The sequence below is a fragment of the Leucoraja erinacea genome, chromosome 1 (assembly GCF_028641065.1).
Source record: "Leucoraja erinacea ecotype New England chromosome 1, Leri_hhj_1, whole genome shotgun sequence".
Classification (NCBI taxonomy): domain Eukaryota; kingdom Metazoa; phylum Chordata; class Chondrichthyes; order Rajiformes; family Rajidae; genus Leucoraja; species Leucoraja erinaceus.
Window position 1 is genome coordinate 97,742,237 of NC_073377.1, and position 18,008 is coordinate 97,760,244.

At 41.2% G+C, this 18,008-nt stretch overlaps 1 protein-coding gene across 5 annotated transcripts in view; it reads left to right on the plus strand.

Moving 5' to 3' along the window:
* The window catches only part of mapk10 (mitogen-activated protein kinase 10), a 237,464-nt gene extending 226,410 nt beyond the window's left edge, over positions 1 to 11,054 (plus strand). For 4 of the 5 annotated variants that reach the window (XM_055640033.1, XM_055640036.1, XM_055640035.1 and 1 more), the window contains exons 13-14: positions 4,298 to 4,433; positions 9,642 to 11,054. In XM_055640033.1, the coding sequence (XP_055496008.1) occupies positions 4,298 to 4,433; positions 9,642 to 9,681 (176 nt within the window). In that variant the 3' untranslated portion in view covers positions 9,682 to 11,054. Of the gene's footprint in view, positions 1 to 4,292; positions 4,434 to 9,641 lie in introns of all 5 variants that reach the window. The other variant, XR_008723964.1, reaches the window with a different exon arrangement.
* The last annotated feature ends 6,954 nt before the right edge of the window (positions 11,055 to 18,008 follow it).

Below are 18,008 nucleotides of genomic sequence, written 5' to 3' on the forward strand. Positions count from 1 at the left end.
TCCATTAAAGAAGTGCATGTCAAATGTAGTAATTGTTGTGAAACAGAAAGACAACACTCCTTGTGTGGAGTCTCATCTCTCTTGAATCGGTCTTGTACCTCAAGCGTTCAGACTCGGACACTAGAACACTCCCATTGAGCCAAAGTTGACAGCAAAACAAATATTAATGTGATATATTGAAACATGATAGGTTGTTGAAAATTGTAGGAATTCTTGTCAAAGCAGAAAATAATAATTTTAATTGGTTAGCCGTTCATCGAGTCGGTAATAATATTTTGAACTGTCTCCTGTGTGAATGGCAGGAGATAGCCATTCTCTGCTCGAGGCAGGTACCTTTTGTATATTGTAGCAAAGAATCTGGTCATGAGAATACTTCCATCTGGGATGTACCTGCTCCTCTCTTCTCCAAAGAACTGGATATTGCTTTACAAAGGTGATGGAAAATGACAATGATTAAAACACCAAGAAACTCAGCTCCATTGCCCTGGTGTAATCACAGTGAAAGAATATGCCAATTACAGGATGAATGGGCCCCTTTTGGTCTCCTGGTGTGAAACCAGTTGCAGGTTTTACCAGCTTCAATGCAGATCCCAAAGGCCAAGAACAGACCAGAAGACAGGAAATCTGGTGCAACCACAGGCTGTTCTGGACCTTCAGAAATGGTGTTTGTTTTGTGGACAAAGCAGAGAAACATTATTAAACTGACCCATGTTTCTGGGTACAGTTGTAGAGAAGGAGGCCCCCTCCATCTTGGATGGGGTGCCAGCCATCAAACCTGACAAAATGCTAAATGTTATTGTGCTCAGTTTTATCTCCAATGCTTGACAGCAGCGCAGAGAGAATTGTAATGATCCCATCAAGAATGCCAAGGTAAGACTGCATGTTACATCTCTTGTTCTTTTCTGCGAGAATCGTCCTTTAATTTCTCATGATTATCAGATAGGTTTTTATTTTGTCTTCTCTTTTATTAATTCCCCTGAAAATTGCCACTGACCTCAGAATCACTTCTCGTTTCTTCCTGTCATTATCAACAGTAAACTGAGTCACACTCAAAGCTTCCTATTCCCGGCCGTCTTGCACATGCCAGCTCACAGCAGGTATGTGACCAGCTCAGGGAGAGATCCCGTGCTTTTCAAACACTCTTCCCAGAGAATGGTTGCCCTTCACATTGTCAAAAGGTTTCTTGATTAGTCGAGGAGGCCCGAAAGGGTAAATGGCTGACCTCTACGTTCTTCTTATGGGCCTGTCCCATTTAGGTGACTTTTCAGGCAACTGCAAGAGACTATGCAGTCACCACATGTTCGCGGGTGGTTGCCGGGGAGTCGCCTTCATGGTCATGAGGAGTTCCTGCATTCTGGGAAATAGTTGCGGCCTCATTATCGTCGCCGCATATTTTTCAACATGGAGAGTAGCGAGAATTCTCGTGTTGTGGATGCAGTGGCAGTGGATTGCCAGGAGGTCGAAGGTTGTTGAAGGTGCTGACCGGTGAATTTCATTGGCTCATTGGGGGAAAAAACATAAACCGTAGTTTTCAGAACCAAGGATAACCGACCGGTAATGTTAATGTCCGCCGAGCTTCACAACTATGTATCTCTGGCTTCTTAAAAGTTGTCTCCACTCTTCCCCCTCCCCCCCCCCCCCCCTTTTAAAGGACTTATGTGACCCTTCCCGTACACTGTGCTTTCACCGTCTTAATTACAGCGCCAACCTTCCTGTTCATCGCGGTGTGTGCCTGTATCACATTGGCTTTGCTACGTGTGAATTTCACTCAGACAGCGCTCCCCCCGCTTGCCCTGTCCCCCGCCTGCATAACGGGCTGGTGAAGGAAGTGATGTGTGTGTGTGTGATCCATTCTGACAGTCGCCGTTCCAGTCACTGGTTTTTCAGGCAACTGCCGGCGACTTGACAGACAGTCCTCTGCAGCAGTAGTGAGATGATGCTATGTCGCTCTTCAAGTGAGATGCTAAATGCATTTCGTTGTCTCTGTACTGTACACTGTACACTGACAATGACAATTAAAATTGAATCTGAATCTGAATCTGATGCTGTGGGAGACCAGTCACAGCACAGTTGGTTGGCATCTCTTCCTTTCCTCTTTTGTCCCTTCTTTATGCTTTCAATCATGTTCTCCCCAGCTTCCTGAACATGACAACATGGTGTTTGCTAAAGAGACTGTATCTCAATCCCATTCCCCTTTCGTTCCTCAACTACTGTATGTCTATCGAGTCCATTCTAAGTCTATCGAGTCCAGAACCAGGGGCCACAGTCTTAGAATAAAGGGGAAGCCATTTAAGACTGAGATGAGAAAAAACTTGTGAATTTGTGGAATTCCCTGCCACAGAGGGCAGTGGAGGCCAAGTCACTGGATGGATTTAAGAAAGAGTTAGATAGAGCTCTAGGGGCTAGTGGAGTCAAGGGATATGGGGAGAAGGCAGGCACGTGTTATTGATTGGGGACGATCAGCCATGATCACAATGAATGGCGGTGCTGGCTCGAAGGGCCAAATAGCCTCCTCCTGCACCTATTTTCTATGTGTATGTCTATGTCTATGTCTACGTTATCCCCAATTGCCATTCAAGCTGAAGTGAAAATATATCAACAGCTTTTTTTTCAAACAGTGGGATAGTCCTGGAATGTGCCATGAAATTTGGTAAGTCTTAGGCTTTCCAGAATGGTTGCTGAGAGAGATGTTGTTTCACTGGCTGGTATGGCTAAAACCAGCATCTGCAGTTCCTTCCTACATATTCAAGGTAGAAAATGAAATATTTTGCATATTAAGGAAACAAGTAGTATGGAGTTACTGCAGGATAATACACTGAAGTTAAAACATTTATTGAATAGTGGAACAGGCGTGAAAGGGTGAATGGCTGACCTCGGCTACTATTTTTTATGTTCTTAAATGCTGCAGTGTGTCCACTCCCACCAGACGGACCTCTGGTGTTGAACCAACAACGCATTAACACAATGCACATCAAACCAAAGACAGTGGTGCAGACAGTGTGTAAATGAGCATCTATCTTTTGGTGCATCTCCAACTATCCCACCCTGCTCTTCCTTCTTCTTCATACACTCTGGGGCAGGTAGAGTTGCTGCCTTACTGCACCAGAGATGGGTTCGATCCTGACTATTGGTACTGTCTGTATGCAGCTTGTAAGTTCTTCCTGTGATTGCGTGGGTTCTCTCCGGGTGCTCCTGTTTTCGCCCACACTCCAAAGAAATGCAGGTTTGTAGGTTAATTGGCTTCTGTAAATTGCCCCTAGTGTCCAGGATAGAACTAGTGTAGTGGGTGATCAATGGGTGGCATGGACTTGGTGGGGCGAAAGGCCAGTTACCACGTTGTATCTCTTCATGGCCCTAAGTCCCAGATATCCCCTTTATCCCCTCTTTTTTTTCCCTCCACCAATGTCCCTCTAGCTTTACATTTCAATCCACCTCTTCTTTCCTTTATCTGACAATGTTTTGCCTCTTTTCATCTCTCACCTTTGATACTCCACCTCTCAATCCATCTGTCCATCATCTTTCCTCACTTCACTTGCCAAGATTTGCCCCACCCCTTGGTCTCTTTCCCCGCACTCTTTCCCCCCACCCCATCAATCTGAAGAAGTGTCCCAACCTGAAATGTTGCCTTCCATTCCCTCCACAGAAGCTATCTGACTTACTGACTTCCTCCAGTACTTTTTTTTTGCTCATGATTCCGGCACCTGCAGCTTCTCGTGTCTCCATGGTTTTTTTTTTAAAAGTAGTTTTTTTGCTTGACTAGACCAGAGTATAGAGATACTGTGTGGTAACAGGCCCTTCAGCCCATCAAGCCCCTGCCGACCAACATACACTAGCACTATCCTGCATACTTAGTACAACGAACAATTTACTGAAGCCAATTAACCTACAAACTTGCACGTCTTTGGAAGGTGCGAGGAAATCTGAGCAACCGGGGAAAACCCACATGGTCAGAGGGAGAATGTACAAACTCCGTACAGACAGCACCCGTAGTCAGGATGGAACCCGGGTCTCTGGCACTGTAAGGCAGTAACTCTACAACTGTGCCACATGCTTGGATTTTGATACAATGATACAGGGTCAATGTAAATTTGAACCAGCCAACGGTTGATTAGCATTGAGTGTGTAAAGGTCAACATCACAAATCCATGCTACTGTCAGAGAGCATAAATATTAGATTAATTTTATAAATTTGGCTGTGTCGTGTGAATGCGTTCTTTCATGATCATGTCAAGAAATTATTCCTCGTGGAACTGTGTTCCCGGATTTTATGGCTCTACTGTTAATTTTCTTAGCACAGGTGCAGCAGTGAATAGCAGTGACAGCCTTCCTCCATCCTCATCAGTAAACGACATCTCGTCCATGTCAACGGATCAGACCCTCCCATCGGACACTGACAGCAGCCTGGAAACTTCAGCAGGACCCCTCTGTTGCAGGTGACTAACCGTCTGCCTGCGGAGCCACTTCTTCTTTAGAAAATGATGCAAGTACTAAATACTCGGTGCGCCTCTCTGGAAATGAACTATTTAAAAATGAACATGGAAGTACTGATGCTAAACTATTATGTCAAAATGCTTTGTTTATGTCTCATTCCAATGAAGCTGACGTTCATTAAGAGTATCAAGCGGCATCATTTCACAGTATGTAAATATGTGGTCATAAATTAGCTACCCGTGGAACTGGCTTTGAACACACAGGGGAGCAGAAACGATACAACATTATAGTTAAAACTAAATGCACTTTGTCTCTTTAAAGTTGCAATATGTGTCCCTACTCCCAATCATTTTGTATATGCTTACTATAAACACCTTGTAGAATATATTGCTTATAACTGTCCGCACGCATACCAAAAGATCAAACTTGGGACCTCAGATCTCACGTGACAGGATAGTTCTGACAAGATGGCAGGAAATGCAATTCTATTAATCATCTGAGCATTGAATGCTAGAAAAAAAAAAACGGATTTATCTCTAATTAAAAGTTGATTGATGCATGTGGAATAAGGCCATGCACAGATAATAAACTGCAGTGTTTATTTTTGTTTTGATATATTACTGCCATCTTTGAATGGTTAAAGGGACTATACTTTGCCAGCTCCAACTTGGCTGCAGTCCATGTTTGCCAAATACATGTAATTTAAAAATAATTGTTATCATTGTACCATTTTTCATCGATCAGTATAATGTCTTTAAAGTGTCATTCAAATGGTGGTAGCCACAATCTGTCATACCACTGCCATTTATTCAAAACTAAATGGAATGCCCTTTAATAGATTGCAACAAGGGAACACATACAACACATGATGTTACTGATCAGATAAAATGGCATATCATTGAAAATGATTGCATTGGAGTGGGATTAGCAAACTCAGTGAGAATTGTGCTCTGTTTGAGCGATTTACACAATTTCTGCCTATAGTTACATGCATATTTCTGGTTTGAGAAGGCAGTAACTCTTGACCACTGAAATGAAAAACATGCACATATAAAACGATTGCACACCTTGCCGTAGATGGCTGCACAGTCTTTAGTTGCATTTGCCTGTTGTTGTGCATGATCAAACTTCCAAATATATTACAGTAAATGGAAGGAAATAGTTATACCTAGATGTATTGTAGGCTCCAATGTGATACATAATGTATACAGTCTGGACCTGAAATAATGTTGCTGTAGTCTTAATCCCCTTAAATGCTGAATCTGCATGGTCTCATAATTAGTCTTCTCTGTTCACAAGTAAACATGGAGTTATTTTGAATTCCTATAACTTGCATTAACCAGAATCAAATGACTACTTGAAATTAAATCTAAAGCTTTAACTGGCAGGCAAAATATTGGAGACAAACATTCAGGGCTTCAGTGATACAAACTGTACCAAAAAATAGCATTGTGATTTACAATCCCAGTGAGGTCATTTTAGATAGAAATGTACAAATTCAGGTTAAATCATGATTGAAACGGCACAATAGGAAATTGCACAGCTCTGGACAGATTGAGTTGCTTGCATAATGGCAAATAAATAGCTTCAAGATAAAGTGCTGATTGCCATATTGGGTATCTAAAGTTCGTGGAATTTATTGCAGAAGTAAACAGCAAAGTCTGGTTTGCCTAAAGACAAAAAATATATGGATACAAGCTGTGAAACCAACAGGGAATATTTTTGAAATTAATGTACCCGGGCAAATACCTGTTCAATGAACATAATTTCAGGTTAGTTTAACATTTGAAGTCTAAAAATAGAGAGCATACTCTTTGTGTTGCCATTTTGAGGACAGTGTCTAATTTCTTGAGGCTGCATTGTCGGCATAGAGCCTTACCAAGAGTTAGGTCAGATCGAGTTTCTGACCTTCAATGCTGATTTGAAGTTTTTATCCAAACTTGGTGGGGGGAGGCTACACAAGTAATGTACACAAGAAAATATGACCTAAATCTAATCACAATTTTAATTTAAATGACATTATACCCTGCATTTCCCAATTTAAGTAACGGTCTTCTCAAAGTACCCATCTCCCCGATAACAAAATCTTTGGGATTGACAGGTTTGCACTCCTGAGGTAGATATCTTAGAAGCCAATTAATAACATATAATCAAGAAGTATGTTTTTCTTCTCTTGCAGTATGTACATTTTACAATTATTTAATTCTACTGGGGAACCCAATTTTCCCCGCACTTCTACCCATCTCCCCACCTGCCCCTTCCCAATTACTCTATAATGTGTCAATGATTTAATGTGATTCTGTTAAGAAATACAAGTTCAAATGGGTCAATAAATTCTGGTGCGAGAACTACTGTCAACAAGTCCTTTCCAATCCTCCACATGGATTTTGGCCACAGCAGACAGTCTGTAGTGCTCAAGATAGACACAAGGTGCTGGAGTAATTCAGCAGGTCAGCATCTCTGGAGAAAATGGACAGTTGACATGTTAGGATGGGGCCCATCTTCAGACACCTCTGAAGTACTCCTCTGCTTTAAGTGAGCATAACATTGTTTTCCAACTTCATTCATTATCTCTGCAGTGATGGGATGATATGAATTGGCACTTTGAAGGATGCAAAGTTTCCATGTTGAAGCTAGAGCTTTGGTGAACAACGGGACCCCTCTATCAACCCAGTAGTCAGAAGGGGGTTGCATTCAAGCCCTGGTAGTATTTGACTGCAGAAGCAATATCATGCACATCAACAGCTCGTATTCAAAAGACAGACATTTAATGCAATAATTCACAAAGCCCACATTATATGAAGGGGAAGGGTGCTGTAGGCATTGGGGAATTGGAAAGATGGATGCTGTTGCCAATAAAAAAAAGCATAGAACAGTTAACCTTACAAGTTGCCAGCAGGGTATATTTTAGAATTATGTTTGTAGAACTAAAAGGCCTGAAGCACATCAATTTTGTCCACCTCATCTCACAAAGCTGCATTGCTCAAATCTCTGAGGTGAACCTGTGACACCAGGTGCGTATATTGGCAATGTTGGAGCCATCACCCATTCTACATCTGCTCCAGGGATGAATCTCATATAGAGTCCTGTATTTCTCTGTAGCAGTATTGCTATTCAATAAATACTGTGTTATATAACCTCCTGCAGAACTAAAATACTCCCAGAACTCCGTAATCACAAATTCTGGACACTTGAGCATCTTGGGCTTCCACCATTGGCTGTACCTTTTGGTGTCTAGACCTTAAGTGGCAGAAATTCCCCCCATAAGCCTCTGTTTCTATAAGATGCCTTTTAAATCCTAACTCTTTAACCATTTTTGTTCTCCATTTTTGTCTCGCTACACTTTTGATAAGTACCTGGGGACATTTTCCATGGATTTATTAATTTATTTGTATTTATAAACACCTAAACAATTCCACTTTCAGTAAGCCTGATCTGACCCGTGTACTGGTTAGCAGCTAGATTTTAGAGCTCAGCATTTTATTTATTTATTTTATTAATATTTATTTATTTGTAGATTTTAAAGAACACCATCTCTTCACAAAGCTGGGAAATTCCATTTCACATATACAGGGTTGCCAGCTTTCTAGACACGGCACGGTTCAGAAATATGATGTTGATTGAGTCCATCTCACCTAACCCAATGGTACTTGATCACCACATTCCATCATAATGCCAACAATATTTATCCCTGCAGTTTTAAATTCAAATGCAATATATATTTTTTTGCATTAATAATATAATTCCCATGTTTGTAAGCAGTACAGTGAATTAGCAATATTACGAGATAATTGCCTCTGATTGATTCAGCTCCACAGCTCTGCTGCTTGAAGCATCATTTCATGAAATATTCCAATGTGTTGTCTTATCAAAAGAAGGCACATTAGTATAATGTGTACAGCTTTTTTTAGGTGGAGTAGATAGAGTATTTACAGGTTATTACAACTGTAATACTCTATCTTTAATAATTAATTTTGAGATTAATTTTGAGATTAATCTTCTATAGGTTATGAGCGTGTTGATTTATTGCTTTTGCTATAAAAATTCAACCTAACCCCCAGTTTTTAGATGGCAGTTATTAATATCAGTGGGGTGTATTTCTGGCATTTAATGGAATATATTAGCAGTGCTCTTCCAGATTACCTTTCTAAAGTGGAACTGCTAGTCTAAGATAGGCATCCTGACTCTCATGCCTGGTTCAAGATTGCAGAAGAATGAATGCCTTTGCCTAGTTTTAAGAACAACGTGGAATCCAGGCTGAATTATTACCAATCCATATTTCTGGCACCTGATCTAGGAATCATTTGGGATTTTGCTTTGGACCTTTGAATAAATATAAGCAACCAATTTGTGCATAGCAAACCATGACATACAGCAGAGAGAAAAAAATAGCACAATGTCCTTTGTTTTAAGTGGTAGTTTAGGAATTTAATTTAATTAACATCTTAACTACACCAATAACACTTTTATGTGGTAGCTTAATGATTTGCCAACACCGACATGACAGTGATGGAGCATGCCAGACAAATGATCTGCTGTAAGATAGTCAAAACTTCCACAACATTCCTTTATCTGTACAATCTCACTAGGACAGATTGAGTGCACAATGTCACATATAATCAGCCTTCATATCAAGTGAAAATAAATAGTCCTTGTTGCATTGTAATAAGAACAGCGATCATTGGATTGAGGAGGAACCAAAAGCCAAGCATCCCATTGAAACAATGGCCTGTTTCTATTGTGGAGCAAAGCTGATTATTCCATTGGGTAAGATAGGGGCTGTGTTCAAGTTGTTTAATGCATCTAATAATGATATACTGTAAATTTGAGTTTTCCTGGGGTTTACCTTTCTAAATATGGCTGCTGGGCTGAATATGAAAAGTTTCTAATTAATATAGAGGGCATGGACAGTGATATTTGTAGTTTACAAAGAAGGTTGTTGAATCTCAATTGTATTCTATTTTATGTCAAGCTATTTCAGTACAAAGGGGTCTTAATTAATCAGATTCCATTCACAGCATTTGCTTGCAAAGCATAGGATAATGTATAGTTTACTCTAATGAAGTTTATTGCTGAATTTTGTAGCAGACCATTGCTAACCACTATGCTGAGGTACACACTCAGTCTTTGTATTCTTGCTAATGGCTTATCTTCTAAAATCAGTGGTATGACAGGATATAAATGGAAAATTCCTTTCTGATTTCCTGCAGAGATGTTTGCAGACGGTTCACTTCAGGAAGTTTCTCCTAGACTGTCTGGGTGGAATACTCCGTTTATGGAAAGTTATGTTCAAACTTCTACGGTTACAAAGTTAAAAGTTCAGAATTAATAAAAATGCAGCATCCTTGCATGTGTCCTCCCTGAGGCTTCTGTCATGCAGTCATATAACAAAGATGCCTCCTATATAGCTGTTGGCATGAAATCTAAGAGTACATAGAATGCTTCTTTTTCTGAAGGTACGTGAAGCATTGTTTAAGTCTATTAACAAAGAGAGGGGCTACTGTAAAGTTTCCTGGAGCTGTCAATCATTCACCAATCATTTTTTACAATGATCATCTTCAGCAGAATGTATGTCTCTTCCCCTCATGGCATTGTATTTTCACTTTTTTGGAAAATGAGGGGCTTGTATAAGTTGCTGAATCACTCGAATAGCAGTAACACCCTGCTTTCCAGTCAATGTGGAGTGTTAGTGAGTCCCATCATAAATGAAGGGAGTGGGGTAATTTAGGGTGTGGAGAGGGAATGGCAATGCTATTTTGTCCCAGAACAAACCATACCCTGAATAGTTGAAATGAGATGTCTATTATCTTTAACCAGCAATGATGGTGATAGGTGCAAACTATCAAAAATGACAAATTTGAATAAAGAACCTTCCAACACCAGATATTGCCTTTCTAAGCTTGGTATGAATATCTAACAAACTGACTGTGAAAGCAAAGCAGTTGGTTGTCCAGTTAATTAGATAAAGGATGATTATTTAATGACTGCCATATCCTTGTTGATGGTGAGGAGACTTTCACAATTTCTTGTTTGTGGAAGACTACAAAGGAGAAAAGTAATAACTGGATGTGACAGCTCTATTGGGACGGTTTGCATATCTTTCCGAATCCGGAAAGGGGTTTACAAAAAAAAACACGTTTTGTTTGGGGAAGAGGATTTTGTATTAAAAATAATGTTAAAAAATATTTTAATGAGACTTCTCAATACCATTTGTCGTTCTAACTCAGAATATGTTCATAATGTCCAGATATTTTCACATAACAGCAGTGCAATAAGATTTCTCTCTGAGACCGCACTATTATGATGAGGTCAGCTGCAGTCACAACTGGAATCTGATGTGATGACTTGTGTCAGGTTTGGTTTTAAACAAACTCCGGTGGTTGCTTGTTATTTTGTACTGTTTGTGATCAACTTTGTTAGGATGTAAGGATGAGATAAGTGTCTGAACTCAACATCAGTGCTTAGGAAGACGGTCCTCAAGGTCCAGCTCCAGGATGCGACCTGACTTTTAAAATCAAGGCTGGACAGGAAATAAAGCACTCAAGATTTTAAAGCTACTATGTATGTAGAAAATATATGTATGTGATTTAAAAAACAATAAAATATGCCTTTAAAATGGGAAATTCTGCTTTACGGATATATAATTATTAGCAGTTTCAGTGCATTTGAAGAGATCTTGTAACACTGAATGAATATGCAGCAATTGTCACCAACTTCATGAAGAAACGTATGGATGCATGAACCTACAAACAGATTCCAAGCATTGACGTTCATCAGTCAGGGTATTGAGTATAGAAGTTGGAAGGACATGTTGCAGTTGTATAAGACATTGGTGAGGCCACATTTAGAGTATTGTGTTCAGTTTTGGGCACCATATTATAGGAAGGATGTTGTCAAGCTGGAAAGGATGCAGAGAAGAGGTTGAGCAGGCTAAGACTTTATTCCTTGGAGCGCAGGAGGATGAGGTGTATAAAATCATGAGAGGTAAACCAGTATCTGCAGTTCCTTCTTACACATGAGAGAAATAGATCCGCTAATTGCACAGTCTCTTGCCCAGAGTAGGAGAATTGAGAAGCAGAGGACATAGGTTTAAGGTGATAGCGAGGGAAAGACTTAATAGTAACCTGAAGGGTAACTATTAAGTCCTTCTTACACATGAGAGAAATAGATCCGGCTCTTGCCCAGAGTAGGAGAATTGAGAAGCAGAGGACATAGGTTTAAGGTGATAGCAGAAAGACTTAATAGTAACCTGAAGGGTAACTTCTTTACAGAAAGGGTGGTAGGTGTATGGAACGAGCTGCCGGAGAAAGTAGTTGAGGCAGGTACTATTGCACCATTTCAGAAATATTTAGATAGGTACTGTACATGGGTAGGACAGGTTTAGTGGGATATGGGCCAAATGCAGACACGTGGGACTAGTAGATGGGACATGTTTGGTAGTGTGGGCAAGTTGGAACAAAGTTTCCATGCTATATGACTCTATGACTCTATCTTCTCCAACCAGAAGACTTGGATGAACCAGGAGACTTGCAATCTGCTGAGGACTTGACCTGAGTTTAGTTTAGTTTAGAGATAAAGCATGGAAACAGCCCCTTCGGTCCACCCACACTGACCACCGATCACACATACACTGGTTCTATGTTATTCCACTTTTGCATCCTACATACTAGGGGCACTTTATAGAAGCCAATTAACCTACAAACCTGTACGTCTTTGAAATGTGGGATGAAACCAGAGTATCCAAAGGAAACCCACGCGGTCACAGGAAGAACGCATAAACTCAGCACAGACAGCTCCTATAGTCAGGAACAAACCCAGGTCTCTGCCACTGTAAGACAGCAGCTCTACCACTGTGCCACTGTGGCATTTAAGACTGGCGATCCTGTATCATATCCATATGGAAGTCAAGGTATGACTTCCTGAAGGTCCAAAGAGATCATTTTGAGCTAAATTTCACATTCTCTAACTATTTATATATCGGTTCAATGATTACTTGCAATGAAGATTTTGCTTACCGTGATTAAACAGCATGGAGGCTGGTCAGTCTGCCATGTCTTTGCACATCTTAATAACAAGGTTTTTGTTTCCACGTAAATTCCAGTTCTGGGCAGAGATTGCTACTGCAAGTCATGAGACAACCTCAGCTCTACGTGACTTTATTTTAAGTTAGTATGGTACTCTGCAGATTGGTCTTCAGCTTGGGTCACAGTTGGTGAATGAGATTGTTCACAGGGATAACAGCAAATATAGTTTGGAGAAAATACCCACAAGAGACAAGGGTGTTCAGTTGTCAAGTGTACCAGCTGCGGAACAATACAATTCTTGCTTACTGCAGCTTTGCAGGCCCATTATTGCATTAACCTCAAATAAATATACAATAACCTGTAATACAAATATTAATAATCAATAATACTAATAATAATAATAATATCAATGTAGTGCAACCAAAACAAAGTCCATAGTAGATCATGGTTGTAGAGGTAGGGTTGTGGTCAGTGTTGTACAGTGTTCAAGAGCCTGACGGTTGCTGGGAAGAAGCATATCTTGAATCTGGAGGTCACAGTTCTCATGCTCCTGTACCTTCTTGATAGAAAGTATCGAGGTTAGTGCATAGCCAGGATGGTGTGGGTTTTTGATAATATGATCTAATAAGCTGCCTTTTTTGAGGCAGCAACACCTGCAGATCTCTTCAGTGGTGCGTAGGTCAGCACCCATGATGGACTGGGCAATGTCCACCACTTTCTGCAGCTTTCTTTGTTCCTGGGTGTTTAAGTCACTGAACCAGGCCATGGAGCAACCAAAGATAGACACAAAATGCTGGAGTAACTCAGCGGGACAGGCAGCATCTCTGGAGAGAGGAATGGGTGACGTTTCGGGTTGAGTCCCTTCAGCAACCAGTCCAGCATGCTCTCTAACATACACCTGTAGAAGTTTGATAGAGTATTCTGCAACAATCAGAATCTCCTCAATCTACTGAGGAAGAAGATGCATTGATGAGCGTTCTTTGCGATTGTATCAATGTGCAGAACCGAGAACTGATCTTCAGTGATATGCATGACCAGGAACTAAACTGTTGACTCTCTCCACCACTGTCCTGTGATGAAGTTAGGATCATGGGTCTTTGGCGTTCCCTTCCTGAAATCAACAAAAAGTTCCTTGATCTTGCTAATATTACGAGCTAGATTGTTGTTCTGACACCATTCAATCAGATTATCAATCTCCCTCCGGTATTCTGATTCATTATTACCTTTTACTCGGCGAGCAATGGTGGTATTGTTGTAGAATATTAAACATGGCATTGGCATACGTGTACACAGCCAATAATGCAGAGAGAGTGGAGCAGGGGATAGAGCACACAGCTTTAATGGGCTCCTGTGTTGATGGATATCAAGAAGTCTTGTTGCCAATTTGTACTGATTGTGGCCGGCTGGCAAGAAAGTCAAGGATCTAATTGCTTGGGGATGAGCAGAGTCCCAGTTGCCTGAGTTGGTCATAATTTTAGAGGAGTGGATGGTGTTGAACATGGAGCTGTAGTCAATACTGTAAGCAACTGCCTGGCATACCTATTCTTATTGTCCAAGTGCTCCAGTGCAGAATGGAGAGCCAGTGAGATCGCATCCCCTGTTGATCAGTTGTGGAAGTAGGTAAATTATAGCGGGTTCATGTCCTTTCTACGGGAAGAATTGATATGTGTCATAACCTACCTCTCAAAGCACTTCATCACCATGGACGTCAGCATCACCGGTCGGTGGTCATCGAGGCATGTCACCTTACTCTTCTTGGGTATTATGGATGTCCTTTTAAAGCAGGTAAGGACCTCGGACATTAGTAGGTAATGGCTGAAGATATCCGCAAAAACTCAAGCCAGCTGGTCTGTGCAGATTTTAAAAACACGGCCAGGTACACCATCAGGCCCAGACATTTTCCATCCCCATAAATGATTTTCTGACATAGACCTCAGTAACTTAGATTATAGTATCATCGGGGAAGCCTGAGAAGGTACATCGATGTTCATCATTTTGAAGTGAGCATAGAAAGCATTGAGCTCATCTGGGAGTGAGTGAAGCATCACTGTCATTTGAGCAACTACATGGCTTTGCCTTAAAGGACGTAATGGCATGCAAGCGCTGGCAAACATCTGCCTCATGATCCAGATTAGACTGAAGGTATCTCTTCTTTTTCTTGATGATGTTATTGAGGTCATACCTGGACTTCATATATGATCCTGTATCGCCAGACATGAATGTCCAAGATTTGGTCCTCAGTGAATTGCGGGCTTCCTTGTTCATCCAGGCCTTTGATTAGGGAGCACACAAATGGCATTGATGGGAACACACTCCTCTGCACATTTCCTTATAATGTCAGTAACAACCGTGGTGTATTCATTCAGGTCCGTTGTTGAGTTCTTAAACATCCTGGCCTACAATGTCAAGCAATATCAGAGTCAATATTATATACTACGCTGTCTATCTTGTTATTCTCACCCAGGCTATGCCTGGAGTAAAATGCTCCTCAAAGCCACTCTGCAGGATACTCAGTAATTGTAAAATGATGACTTTACATTAATCTCCATACTGCTTATCCATCTAATTTAGTTGGGCAAGGACGTCATAAAACTATTGATTTGTACCTTTACACACGTTGGATTTTAGTTGTGAAAGACCTGGATAGAGTGGACTTGGAAAGGATGTTTCCTCTAGTGGGAGAGTCTAAGACCAGAGGCCATAGCCCAAGAATAAAAGGACACACCTTTAGGAAGGAGATGACGAGGAATTTCTTTAGTCAGAGGGTGGAGAATCTGTGGACTTCATTACCACAGAAGGCCGTGGAGGCCAAGATGATGGATATTTTTAATGCAGAGATTGGTAGATTCTTGACTAGTATAGGTGTCAGGGGTTATGGGGTGAAGGCAGGAAAATGGGGTTGAGAGGGAAAGATAGATCAGCCATGGTTGAATGGCAGAGTAGTCTAGATGAGCCAAATGGCCTAAATCTAAATTCAACTCCTACCACTTAGGAACTTATAGCAGGGTTGGAATTATGGCCCAAATTTAAAATATTTGAATTGAACAAGGAAGTGTCTCTTAATTAGGTGTCTTGCAGGATACTTGCCATATCTACAGGGAAAGGAGATCGCAATTTCAAGATGGTGGACAATCATTCCATTGCTATTTTCATCTACAAAATCCTATAAGCACTGAAAACAAAAAGGAAGAAACATAGCCCAAATGGCAAATGAACAGAAACCTTTGCCAAAATTATGATATTAATAAATATTTTTTCAACCAGAAAAATGGTAGGAACATGATAGTTGTTTTGCAGAAGTTCTCAGTATGTTATCATTGCCTTAGCAGAAACCTGCAGACCTATTTTAAATTGATAAAATGAAAACTAAGTGGTTCAACTTTGCACAGGCAATGTCTTGGCCAGATTACAGTCTAGGCAACAGAATGATCCGAGGGCTCACTTAAAAATAATGATCGTGAATGGCACCAAGTCTGAAGTAACTAACACCTTGTGCAGTGAACATTGAATAGTATCGGACTAGATTATGACTACCGGTAATCACCACTCCAAATCCCTGACCACTCGTTCCATATTCTATTTTACTCCCAATATTCCATCTCAACTTATTTTAAAAAGGCAGGTTTAAAAATTTAAAGGTTGCATTTACATTTGGGGATGAGCAGAGTGCCAGTTCCCTGAGCTGATCATAATTTTAGAGGGGAGGATGGTGTTGAACATGGAACTGTAGTCAATACTGTAAACAACTGCCTGGCACACTTATTCTTATTGTCCAAGTGGTCCACTGCTTGGGAAGGCACATCAGTGTTCTCCCTATCAAAGCGTGCATAGAACGCATTGAGCTCATCAGGCAGTGATGCTTTACTGTCTCTAAACTGCCTCCTGGTTTCACCTTGCAGGAAGTGAAGGCCTTCAAGCCCTGCTACAGTTGTTGAACATCCGCCCCATCCTCCAGTTTTGAGTGGAAGTCCCTTTAGGCCTTTTTGATGGCCTTGTCAAGGTTGTATCTGTACTTCTTATAGACCTCTGCATCACCAGACCTGAATGCCTTGGATCTGGTCCTCAGAAGAGTTTGGATCTCCTGGTTCATCCAAAGCTTCTGCTTAAGGCTTTTGTAGGAACACAATCCTTCACACATTTCCTTATGAAGTCTGTAACGACTGTGGTGAATTCATTCAGGTCCTTTGCTGAGTCTTTGAACATTGCCCAGGCTACTGACTCCAAGCAGTCCAGTAGTTGTACCTCTGCCTCCCCAGACCAGCTCTGTGCAGTCCTCACCTGTACTGTTATGACTAAAAAAACCAAACAAACAAACAATTGAAGTATTTAAAGTGCAGATAGATAACCATTTGTAAGGTTGAGGAATTGACAGATATGGGGAGTTGGCACAGAATTGTAGTTGAATGAATGAATAATGAATGAATGAATGAATAAGTTTATTGTCCAAGTATTCACATACAAAGAATTTGCCTTGGTGCTCCGCCCACGTGAAAACATGACATACAGTGACAGTTAGGAATGACACATAAAACATTAAACAGGGCATGGTGGGACAGGCTTGAGGAGCTGATGGCCAACGCTTGGTTCTATCTTCTTGTATTCTTGCGGTGAGAAAGATCAAGAAAGAACAGCATGTCGACCTTTTACAATATGGTCAAGACAAACAGGTGAAACAACACGTTATTGCTCACTTCAGGATTGTTCTTGTGTACATATGAGTGTATCAAGAATAAAATAGAAAGTTAAATGATTTTTCTAAATATATGTTTGTCAGGAGAATATGGAAGAAAACCAGTAATCGTACTTAAGAAAACTTAAAGCACTTTAATAGTACTTAAAGACCTCACATTTATTCCCATCCGCCCCCACCTCAATGAGTTCTGAGTCTGCCACGACGTAGAGCTTTTCTTCCGTTGCCTCCGTCTCCGTGCTTTTTTCTATGGGAAGGAGTCTTCACCACCCAGTGATGATCTCTTCTCCCGTCTCCACCAGTCCCCCGCCTCTTGGACTCACCTGGACAGCCTTCTTCCGTCTTTAGTCCCTTTTATTTCTAACAGCTGGCATGACATCAACCATCTCAACTTTTCCACTCCCATTACCTACTCCAACCTCACCCTCTCTGAACGTACAGCCCTCCGCTCACTCTAACGCAACACGACACTATCATCAAACCCACCAACAAGGGAGATGCTGTGGTAGTCTGGTGAGCTGACCTCTACCGCACTGAGGCCAGGCACCAGCTCTCGGACACCACCTCCTACTTATCATTGGACCATGACCCCACCGATGAGCACCAGGCCATAATCTCTGATTCTGATTTAATTACTCCGCCTGTGCGCCTGCACAGCCCTCAACCTTATTGTTCCCCAGCCCCGCATGGCCCGGTTTTATCTTCTCCCCAAAATCCATAAATTGTTTCTGCCTGCTCCTGTCCCAACAAATTAATTTCCACGTACCTTGACTCCATCTTATCCCCTCTAGTCCAATCCATCTTGGCCCAAGTCCAAGACACCTGACACACCCTTTGTCTCTTCAATGACTTCCATTTCCCAG